A 12,278-nucleotide genomic window follows, 5' to 3' on the forward strand; every position below is an offset into this window, starting at 1 on the left:
AAATACAATTTGAATCCAAAATACCCTGAGACTGAGTAAGATGAAGGATTTAACTGTGGTATTTATTTTGGAAATGTGCCAGCAATAGTAATAAAAAATAGTTTCTCTTACTTTACCAAGGAGGACAGCCATTTTGTGACGCCATCTGCCTTTATTCAGAGAAGCAACTCTGATCCAAATATTTAACTGTGAGTTATAAATCCACACATCACGGCCATTGATTCTTCCACCTTTAAATGCAAAACAATGTATACACAGTTATGTATGTCATCAAGGGATTTATGCTCAAGGCATAGATAATTATAATTAGGATTTATTTACCCAGTCTAAGAATTTGTGAATTTAGTTCAATGAATGAAAGAATGACCCTCTTAAAGCTTAATGAAAATAGTTCTACAGAGTAGATTTAAACCTTGCCGATTATTATCTTGAGAATCATAGGCCCTAAGTAATAAAATGCAAAATATAAGTTTTACAAATGTATAAGGCTATTAATTTGAATCAGACATCAGAAGCACCCAAACAACAGAATTATTTAAAAAAGATTAAAAAAAATCACCCATTTATTCAAAAGCATACCACTATACAAAATGAATTATGTCTTGTTAAATTGTGTAACATGTAGTAATAGAGTAACTCCAAAGCTGGTAAAATTATTAACCAAATAAATGACTCAGGACCAATGATAATGCAGTTATACTCTGTATAATGTCTGTCATTTCATTGTCTCAGATTTTAGATATAACATCAACATAAAAGAATTACAAGTTAAGAATTTTAAGGAAAAACCTATTTCATAAACTTTGGTGAGAATTTCAGAAAACTTGGTTGGATCAGAAATGCTTAATTCTTTTTTTTTTTTTTTTGCTTTTTTTTTCTTAATTAATTCTATGAGTAAGTTTCACTTTGCATACTTCACAGTGTTCTTTAAAACAAAGTTAATGTGTTCAAGTTTTAAAAATTATGCCATATCCCATATGCATTTGAGAGCACTTAAAATATGACGATTAAAGGCATTTTTCTGGTGGATTGTTTATAAATCATTCTGGATCATCCTGAGCCTGTTTTTAAGAGAAAAAGTCATTCCCAGTTTTATTTGTTGTATAAACTGATCTGCTGAAAGCGGGCCTATTCACTTTCATGGTTTTCTTCTGAGACACTACTATTGTTTAAAATAGCCAAGCTGTGTTCAAATTAAAAGTAGCTACAGTGCGAAATAGGTCAATCAGAGAAAGACAACTATCATATGATCTCCCTGATATGAGGAAGTTGAGATGCAACGTGTGGGGTTTGAGGGGTAGGAAAAGAATAAATGGAACAAGATGGGATCGGGAGAGAGATAAACCATAAGAGACTCTTAATGTCACAAAACAAACTGGGGTGGGGGCATGGGGGGAGGGAGAGGGTGGAGGGGTTATGGACGTTGGGAAGGGTATGTGCTATGGTGAGTGCTGTGAATTGTGTAAACCTGGCGATTCACAGACCTGTACCCCTGGGGCTAATAATAACATTATATGTTTATAAAAAAAATTTAAAATTTTTTTAAAAAAGTAGCTACATTATAATAATAATTTTTATTTACCTGAAACAAGAATGTCATTTCTTAGAGCACAGACTGCATACTCTGATTTGGTAAATTCTGGAAGCTTAGCCAAAGACTTCCATTCTCCTGTCACAGGATCATAGCACTCGGTGTATGGAAGATTAAATCCTCCAACCCGTTCACAGCCTCCAACGACAACTATCACCTCAGAATAGCCAGTTGACCTAAAACAATTATTATAAGAATGTATAAATAATAAAATACACTCAAGATTGTTGAAAACTCTAAAAATATACATGAATGTAAAGAAAGTAGAAAGTAAACAGTTGTTTATTCCCTGAGCACGTGCCACATAACACAGGCTGCCAAAGACTTTGAGAAGGATTTTGAGAGACATTTTGAGAGACCTTGAGAGACATTTGCAAGGGATTTAGTGATGTCGTTTTCCACAGAAAATTTCTATGGGTATTTTTTTTCTATCAGTTTTGCCTTAAAAATTACAAAGCAGTCCAAAAATCCTACCTAACTCAACTGGAATCCTGGTAATAGTAAAGATGACTTCCAAAGGTAGTTTTGTAGTAATTCAGATGTGTGCAGCCATACTAAGGTAAGATCATGAAGAAAAATGTGATTTTTCATAAGATTGCTAGTCCCTTTTTTTTTTTTTAAGATTTTATTTATTTATTTAAGAGAAAGAATAAGAATAGGAGGAGGCATAGAGGGAAAGGGACAAGCAGACTCCCTGCTTATCTGGGAGCCCAATGCAGGGGCTTGATTTAAGACCCCGCAATCATGATCTGAGCTGAAGTCAGATGCTTAACATACTGAGTCACCCAAGCACCCCGGATTGCTAGTTCTAAAAAAACTAATTCATATTATAATCTAAGTACCTTTTAAAGAAGTATATGTATTTGCTTGGAACTATTTCTTAAAATAGTTTTTTAAAGTTAAGTACATTAAAGCAATCCAAATCAAAACACTGAGCAATTAAAGTGTTAACAGAGTTTATAACAAAGAATGTTAAAGGAAAAAAAGCAAGACCAAAAACTGTACTGAAGGTCTCATCAATACTATGTAAAAAATGTGTGTGGAAAGAATATACCTATACCACCAAAGGCTAATGATGGTTATCTCTGGATAGCGTGGCTTCTTTCTTTCTATCAACACAAATTTCCACAATGATAATGAGCATGGACTACTTTCAGAGTGGAAAAACATTTACAGCATGAAGAGAATCCTAAGGTTTATGTTAATCATGGACTTCTTTTATTTTGTAGTTTAAATTTTAGATACAGGGCGCCTGGGTGGCTTAGGTGGTTATGCCTTCAGCTCAGGTCATGATCTCAGGGTCCTGGGATTGAGCTCCGATTGGGTTCCCTGCTCTGTGGACCCTCTGCCTGCCCCTCCCCCTCCTTGTGCTTTCTTTCTCTCTCTGTCAAATAAATAAATAAATAAATAAACCTGTAGGGGCACCTGGGTGGCTCAGAGGGTTAAGCCTCTGCCTTCAGCTCAGGTCATGGTCTCAGGGTCCTGGGATCGAGCCCCACATCCCGCTCTCTGCTCAGCAGGGAGCCTGCTTCCCCCTCTCTGTCTACTTGTGATCTCTCCCTGTGTCAAATAAATAAATAGAAATCTTAAAAAAACGAAAAACAAAAAACAAAGAAAAACCTTAAAAAAATTTGTTGTTGGGGTGCTTGGGTGGCTCAGTTGTTAAGTTGTCTGCCTTCGGCTCATGTCATAATCCGAGGGTCTGGGGGTGGAGGGGAAGACTGCTTCTCCCTCTCCCACGCCCCTTGCTTGTATTCCCTCTATCGCTGTCTCTCTCTCTCTGTCAAATAAATAAGTAAAATCTTTAAAAAAAAATTTCCTGTTTAGATACAGGAAAAACTAAAAGCTTATTCAAGTTTTTTGTTGTTATTCATAAGGCTCAATAGAAAGCTTGTAATTTTAAAATTATTTGACTTTTATATTTTTTCACAAATATAACTGAAATGAAAAAGGTCCTGTAACTACATTTTATGGTTGTTACAATTTTAATCTCATGATGCAAAATGCTAACAATCCCTCTTCTCTTAACTTAAATGTGGAAGGAAAAAAGACCACATTGGAACGCTAATTTGTAGTTTTAGTCAGTATGATGTTTCACAATTACATTAGAAAAAAAAATTAAGCAATACTGGTACGTCACTTTAACAAAGATACTATATTCTAGCTACATTTACTCATAGCTTTTCCAACTAATGATCATTTACCTGTTCCAGGCCAGGCATACTTTTCCTTTACAAAATCAGAAAAATGTATTGTAGAAAAGAATCGTATTCACAGATGTAATAAAAATTACTTTTAGGAGCCTAGCAAATCATATAACCCTAATCTAGTATATAGTAAGACATCATCAGAAGAACTGAAATATTATCAATACTATTTTCCACATTAGTTCCATAAAGAAACTATTAAAGTAAATCAAGAGTAACACCAGATACTCGGTACAACTAACTTACCCTTTTCATAAAAGTATCATTTCCTAAAATTATCGTTTCCTAAAATTATACTTAAAATACCTCTAAAACAAATCCATGTGATTTTCCTCAAAGCCTTACTTATTGACTGATCAAAAGTTACTTAATACTGTCACTAGAGCTCAACGACTCCCAGTTATTTTAATATGAAATCAAGGTAACTATTATATATTATAAGAATTGTGTTTTATACACTTTCCTTATAACATTTTTACTTTTTTCTTTTCTGAAGAGACAGAGAGAGAGCAAAGGGGCATCACAGATTAGGGGGAGGGGCAGGTCAGAGAGAGAGAGAATCTTAAGCAGGCTCCACACCCAGCATCAGGCTCAATATGGGGCTCAATCTCAAAACCCTGAGATCACAACCTAAGTCAAAACCAAGAGTCAGACACTTAATCAACTAAGCCACTCAGCTGTCCCACATTTGATTTATGTTATAGCTTCTCTTTGCTTAAACTTGCTAGCTTTTTTTTAACACTTCTTAGCCTAATAAACATATGTTGTCTATTTTTGTACTTTTGAATAAGAAGAGAGAATAGCACCAAAAACTAATGACTAAAACAAGTAGCCCCACTAAATAAAGGATCTTTTCAGTGTCTACTGGAAATGTGTTTTTATCTGAAAAGACCAATAAACTGGTAGTTTTGCCTGTACTAAAGGTCTTACTTGCAACCAAATGGTTTTTAACTTAATTGAAGACAAGCCTGGTGTTCTCATTAAAGACTGTGAATACACCAAAAGTTATTTTTAGGGATGCCTGGGGTGGCTCAGTCGGTTAAATGACTGACTCCTGGTCTTGGCTCAGGTCATGATCTCAGGGTTGTGGGATCAAGCCCTGCACTGCGCTCCCAGATCACTGGGGAGTCTGCTTGAGTTTCTCTCCCTCTGACCCTCTTCATGCTTGCATGAGGGCTCTCTCTCTAAAATAAATAAATCTTTCTTAGAAGTTATTCTTTATTTCTTGAGGTTGGAAAAACTTTTATCTAAGGCAGGGAGATGACCGCCTTGAAGGAAATGTGTTATTCCAGCTAATAATGGCAATTGGAACAAAAAGGCAGTCAAGATAATACAGGATGAATAAAAGTCTGGATACTCTAGTTCAATCTATTTTTTGGAGTGAACATTATTTTATTAATGCTTTAAAGTGAAAATCCTGATTCTGCCGTGATAAAATAAAAAATATCTGCTGTTTTAGTATTAAATTTTACCATTTGTTCCTGGGAAAGTATTACGTATTACAACTAAATTATCTTTTTTTTTTTTTTTTACTATGACAAGTATTGTTTTTTAAAAAAATCACCATCCTCTTTTATCATGAATTAAAGAGAAGATCAAATTAAAAGATTACATTCTTTGATTTATGTGAAAGATTTAAAATAATTCTCTCCCTCTGGCCCTCCCCCTGTGTGCTAATAAATGAATTTTAAAAATCTAAAAAAAAAAAAAAATCTCAAAAGGCAAAATACAGGACTTGTTGGATGAAATAACAGACTCAGTTATTATCTATGCCAGAGATAGGCCAAACTCATTCTCATCAATAAAAGGGGTCACTGGGAATGGTTCATGGCTAATGGAAGAATAACTGAATGTATTTAAAAAGCACAATAGGAAAGCCATTGTTTCCATATAGCAGGAAACTGGAAGAAAGAAAGGAATGATATTAGTAATATAATCTATTCACCATTCCAAGACTCAAAAATATCTGAAAACTGAGCCATCAAACAAAATAATTAACTAGAATAGAGATATGAGACTTGAAGCCCTATGACAGAGAGACACATGGCTCTCTAGTCTGTAAGATATGACCGTTACTAAACTTAATGTATTAATTAATATATCTAAAAAAAGAACTAGGGGCACCTGAGTGGCTCAGTGGGTTAAGCCGCTGCCTTCGGCTCAGGTCATGATTCCAGGGTCCTGGGAGGGAGTCCGGAGTCAGGCTCTCTGCTCAGCGGGAAGCCTGCTTCTTCCCACACCCTGCCTGCCTCTCTGCCTACTTGTGATCTCTCTCTGCCAAATAAATAAATAAAAATTAAAAAAAAATAAAAATAAATAAAGAACTATATATCAAAAGAGGGACTGGTTAATCACAAAAGCAATAAGTAAATGAGTGAAAAAGTAATCACAGAAGGTCTTGCAAAAACAAACATCTCTTGTGCCCATTCAAGTTCTTGCTTAAGGGAAAGAATCTTAGCTTAGCTAACCTGAACATTACTGGTTCTTTGGTAAGAATATTTTTATGGTGGGTGAGACTTCCTTAAGCTGTACTAGCTGAGAGGACTCCAGTTCTAAAGATCTACTAATTCCCTTTGTTTGGATTCCATGCTTGCAAAACAACCCTGGAAAACTTTGACTTCCCACTTAGTGATTTGTCCATAGTAAAAGAATATGGTGAACAGACTGGCTTAAAGATCTGTATGTGTCGATGTGGAATAATCTCCAAGATACTTATAAATGAAAAAAACAAGGTGCAGAACTGAGTGTACAGAGAGAAGCAGGGAGGTATGTGTGCATATACACACACACACATAATATATACACACAAAGAATATTTTCAAAGAGTTCAAGAAACTGGTAACAGTGGTATCCTTTGGTGAGAACTGATGTATCAGGGATCAGGTAGAGGGAAACTTATATGTATATGTTCATGAAAAATGTTTGAGTTAAGAATAAAAATGAATGACACCTGAATAGTTCAGCTGGTTATGCATCTGCCTTTGGCTTAGGTCTTGAGACTTCAGGCTCTCTCCAGCAGGAGCTGCTTCTCCTTCTCCCTGCCACTCCCCCTGCTTGTGCTCTCTTTCTCCCGTCAAATACATAAATAAAATCTTAAAAAAAAAAAATCTTAATTATAATCTTCATGTTCTTACTGGTTTTCAATAGGAACTTGAGCTTTGTCTTCCTTATGGACTTAATTTTCATTATACAGTAACTGTTAGACAAGAGGTAGTAGGAAGTATTAGAAAAGTACTTAATTCCAACCTCAAAATGACAAGCTTATTAAATCTTAGCTATCTCTGTTGCTCAATGGAATGTGGCAAAGAGCATCATTTTTTCCCCACAGAACTGAATAAATTATTCTTAAAATAAACCATTTGATATCAAGCGTATCTTTCAAACCAAATTTCCTATTCTGTAAAAGTAGAGCACAAATTTACAATGTATTTTGATTATTTTCTTTATGAAACCAGCAAAAATTCTTATTGTGCATTTTTGTGTGAAATACTAGGTTATATACTTTTCATATTGTATTTCCAATCCTCACAATCTTACAAGGTGGTATTATGCTTAATTTTGCAGGTGAGAAAATTGATACAGAAGTTAAAATGTTTTGTCTAAGGTCATGGTATTAACTATTTGTATGGAGCCACATCCCAGTCCAGACCTGATTCTGAAGCCAGTACTCTGGACACATCATGGTACTTCTACTCGTCATTTATTTAAAAATAGTCATCATGCAGTAGTACAGAGATTTAAAGTTGCATAATATATATTAATCAAAAGACAACTATTCGTAAGATTTGCTCCTATGATTGATTTCTACTGTTTTTTCTCCCGAGGGTTTACAACTGAGAGTGCATATTACCAAAGCTTTTGTGCTCTTAGATCAGCCCATATCCTCTTTCTAGGTAATCGCTACCATACCCTGTTTTTTTCTTTTTAAAAAGATTTTATCTATTTATTTGACAGAGACATAGCGAGAAAGGGAACACAGCAGGGGGAGTCAGGGAGGGAGAAGCAGGCTTCCTGCCAAGCAGGGAGTCTGATGCGGGGCTCACTCCCAGGACCCTGGGATCATGACCTGAGCCGAAGGCAGACCCTTAACAACCGAGCCACCCAGGCACCACTCATACTCTTTTTTTTTTTAACGTATGTTGAGGTTTTCTCTCTTATTTAAGAGACATGTGGGTATGTATAGGTAGAATATTCAGTATGGATTGAACTGTGGAGAACACTTGGCACAGGATAAACAGTGAAGAAATACTGGCTGATGTGAGGACTATAATAACCTAATTAACAGTGGTGGTAGCAGGCTGTTATCACCCTAATCCAGAGTTAATCTTTTTTTTTTTTTTAAAGATTTTATTTATTTATTTGTCAGAGAGAGATCACAAGCAGGCAGAGAGGCAGGCAGAGAGAGAGAGGAGGAAGCAGGCTCCCTGCTGAGCAGAGAGCCCGATGCGGGACTCGATCCCAGGACTCTGAGATCATGACCTGAGCCGAAGGCAGCGGCTTAACCCACTGAGCCACCCAGGCGCCCCAGAGTTAATCTTTGTATCACTAATGGTGGGACCACCAGATATGGTGTGTCTCCTAATGTAATGCAATACAATATACGCATTACCTAGGATGAATTCTAGCCAAAAATATTTAACTTGTCTCCATTAAATGGAAGCTTATAGAGCGAACTTCTAGTTTTCAGAAAACACAGCTAAATTCAGCTAAGTGACAGTGTAAGGCAGCAACCTAATACAGAAGGTGGACTATTTTTCTGGACAACTTCCCCATCAACAAGTTAAAATCATAAAAAAAAAAAAAAAAAAAAAAGAAACTGTTCTGGATTTAAAGACTTCATGGGAATAACCAGATGCAATGAGTGGTACTAAATTGGATCAAGGTTCATTTAAGAACAGTTTGGAAAAGACTGGGGAAATATGAATACAGATTGGGTATTAGTTAATATGAAAGAAATATTACTAACTTCAAGCGGGATGTTATTTAGCCTATGTTATTGTTTTAAAGATGTGTCCTGAGGTAAAAATAAACAAACAAATAAATTTTTAAAAACTGGCTGAATGAATGGATGAATAAATGAAAGAGAAAGTCTGGGCTAGAGTTCTAGGTCTGATAGCCAATAACATGTATGGTAATTAAAATCAAGAGGAAAAAAAGAGATCACCTAGGAAGATGGGATATAAGGCAAGACAGAGAGGTGTGAACCGAGGGGACTAGCAACATTTCAAAGGCCAGATAGAAAAGGAACGATCAAATGGAAAAAGAGCAGTTGAAGAGGACCATGAGGAAATGGTGTTCCAGAAGCTAAGGGAGGACTTTCAAGAAAAAGTAAAGCAACTGATAAAGTCAAATCCTAAAGTGAGATCAAGGTGAATAAAGACTGAAAAGAGGCTAACAAATAACAAATAGAAGGTCAGTGATGGCCTGATTGAGAGGAGTTTCAGCTAAGTGACTGGAGGGGAAGCAGAGGAACGAACTACAATTGAAGTGGAGATATCACTCCTCTTTCAAAGAAGTTTGGAATTTCTCAGAAAGATGAGAACCTGACAAACAATACACATTGTTCAGATAATGAAATTCCTAGTGACTGGTACTAATATGCAGTAACAGGTAAGTGAAGGAATATAAGGAACAGGAGGTGATGATAAGAGTTGTAAAACAAAGGATTTATCTTTATATTCCTTATGCAATGCCTACATAAAATAAATACCTTTTATTATATTCACAACAGTCTGCAAGCTCAATGTAACTATAGTTTTTTTATTTGCCTCCTAAAGAAAGATAACATCGAAATCTTATATAAAGATGTGCTTCACTGTATGAAAAGGATTGACTCTCTTAAAAACTGGATGTAAAATACATTTTTACAAATCAAATAATTAAGCAAAGTAGAAAATTATCTCTGTATTATCTAAGCCTAATTACCTTTAGAGGGCAATCTGATTTCACTTAGGTCATATTTTTATAAATAATGTTAATAATAACTTGATTTTACAATATACATCCTTTCATTCCTAATTCTAATCCTGTACATATTTAGGAGATAGATGCTGGAAAGTTATTATTAGCCCTATATGACCCAAAGCCGTTCTGTCTGCTAAAAAGGGACAAATCTGTTTGAAAACACACACTTTTCCCCTTAGAAGGATACTGTGTTTCCAGAAAAGTTCTAGAAGAGCCCCCAAACGGTTCAACTTTTTTTTTTTTTTAAAAGATTTTATTTATTTGAGAGAGAGCACAAGAGCAGAGTGAGCAGGAGGAAGGGGCAGAGGGAAAAGCAGACTCCCTGCTGAACAGGAAGCCCCATGTGGGACTTGATCTCAGGTATCTGAGATCATGACCTGAGCTGAAGGCAGAGCTTAACTGACTGACTGAGCCATCCAGGCACCTTCTGTTCAGCATTCTTCTGGCTCAGGTCATGATCCCAGTATCCTGGGATAGAGCTCTGCATGGGGCTCCCTGCTCAGCGGGAAGCCTGCTTCTCCCTCTCCCACTCTCCCTCTTTCTGTTGCCCCTCTCAGTGTGTCTCTGTCAAATAAATAAACAGAATCTTTAAAACAAACAAACAAACTCTGTTCTTTCACATTTTTAAGCTCAGCCCATGCTTCTTAATAGCCCTTAAAAAAAAACAACAAAAACAACTGGGGCACCTGGGTGGCCCAGTGGGTTAAGCCTCTGCTTTCTGCTCAGGTCATGATCAGGGTCCTGGGATCAAGCTCCTCATCGGGCTCTCTGCACAGTGGGGAGCCTGCTTCCCCCCCCACCCCGCCTGTGATTTCTGTCTGTCGAATGAATAAAAATCTTTATTAAAAAAAAACACTTAAGGGGCGCCTGGGTGGCTCAGTGGGTTAAGCCGCTGCCTTCGGCTCAGGTCATGATCTCAGGGTCCTGGGATCGAGTCCCGCATCGGGCTCTCTGCTCAGCAGGGAGCCTGCTTCCTCCTCTCTCTCTCTCTGCCTGCCTCTCTGACTACTTGTGATTTCTCTCTGTCAAATAAATAAATAAAATCTTTAAAAAAAAAAAACACTTAAAAAAATTAGTATATTTATATAATAAAATTGTTTTTTTTGTCCTTTGTTAAAAAACAGAGTCAAAAACCTTAAGTGACTCTTAATCTCACAAAACAAACTGAGGGTTGATGGGGGGAGAGGGGATTGGGAGAGGGTGGGTGGGTTTATGGACATTAGGGAGGGTATGTGCTACGGTGAGTGCTGTGAAGTGTGTAAACCTGGCGATTCACAGACCTGTACCCCTGGGAATAAAAATATATTATATGTTTATAAAAAATAAAAAAAAAATTAAAAAAAGTCAAATACATTTCTTACAAAGCAATTATTTTTCCCTAAAGTCAGTTGACTTTGAAGAAAAAAATGTGCTCTAACCTTAATACAAAGAAGTAATAATTTTTTATAATAATAATTACACAATATTGTATCTAATATATAAAAAGTTCAGATTGTTGGGTGCCTGGGTGGCTCATGGGTTAAGCCTCTGCTTTTGGCTCAGGTCATGATCTCAGGGTCTTGGGAATCAAGGCCCGTAGACTCTCTGCTCAGCAGGGAGCCTGCTCCCCCCCACCCCCCGCCCGCTCTCTGCCTCCCTCTCTGCCTACTGTGACCTCTCTGTGTCAAATAAATAAATAAATCTATCTTAAAAAAAAGTTCAGACTGTCAAGTACTGTGAGTTTTCTTTACAGATTTATTTATTTATTTGAGAGCGAGTGCACATGTGCCCATGCATGTGAGCACACAAGTGAGGTGGGGGAGAAGAGCGAGAGGGAAAGAGAGTCTTAAGCAGACTCTGAGTTAAGAGAGGAGCCCCACTCAGGCCTTGATCTCAAGACCCTGAGATAGGACCTGAACTGAAACGAAGGGTTAGATGCTTAACCAACCACACCAACCAGGCACCCCTGGGAGTTTTCTTAAGTGGGTCAGACCTACACTACACTATATAAATAATAACAGCTATTAATTTTTAATAACTTCTATGCACCACTTTCGATGATAAGTACCTTAATAGTTTCAATGGCAGGGGCGCCTGGGTGGCTTAGTGGGTTAAGCCTCTGCCTTCAGCTTGGGTCATGATCTCAGCGTCCTAGGATCGAGCCTCACATCAGGCTCTGCTCAGCAGGGAGCAGGCTTCCCCCTCTCTTTCTGCCTGCCTCTCTGCTTACCTGTGATCTCGATCTCTCTCTCTTTCTCTCTGTCAAATAAGTAAATAAAATCTTAAAAAAAAGTTTCAATGGCAGAACCTGTGAGGTAAGTACTATTTATTATCATTTTCGCTTTACATATGAGGAAACAGATTAAAGCTTTCTATATTCAAACTAGTAAAGATTTTAAAGACATACCATCTCATCATATGCTGAATTTTTAATCACATCCCAAAACAATAATAATCAAAAGCAAAGCTAAAATTTTGGTTTGAGAGCTACGCTCTAATAAATCTATAGGAAAAGTGGAGATGATATGAAAAAATAA

The 12,278-nt window shown here is 36.8% G+C and overlaps 1 protein-coding gene across 7 annotated transcripts in view; it reads right to left on the minus strand.

Moving 5' to 3' along the window:
- KLHL24 (kelch like family member 24) overlaps window positions 1-12,278 on the minus strand; it is a 45,205-nt gene that overhangs the window by 14,231 nt on the left and 18,696 nt on the right. For all 7 annotated transcript variants that reach the window (XM_032339489.1, XM_032339481.1, XM_032339524.1 and 4 more), the window contains 2 exons: window positions 1,583-1,767; window positions 112-230 (listed from right to left, as the gene is read on the minus strand). In XM_032339489.1, coding sequence (XP_032195380.1) covers window positions 112-230; window positions 1,583-1,767 — 304 coding nt within the window. The remainder of the gene's footprint in view (window positions 1-111; window positions 231-1,582; window positions 1,768-12,278) is intronic.

The sequence above is a fragment of the Mustela erminea genome, chromosome 1, assembly GCF_009829155.1.
Source record: "Mustela erminea isolate mMusErm1 chromosome 1, mMusErm1.Pri, whole genome shotgun sequence".
NCBI lineage: Eukaryota > Metazoa > Chordata > Mammalia > Carnivora > Mustelidae > Mustela > Mustela erminea.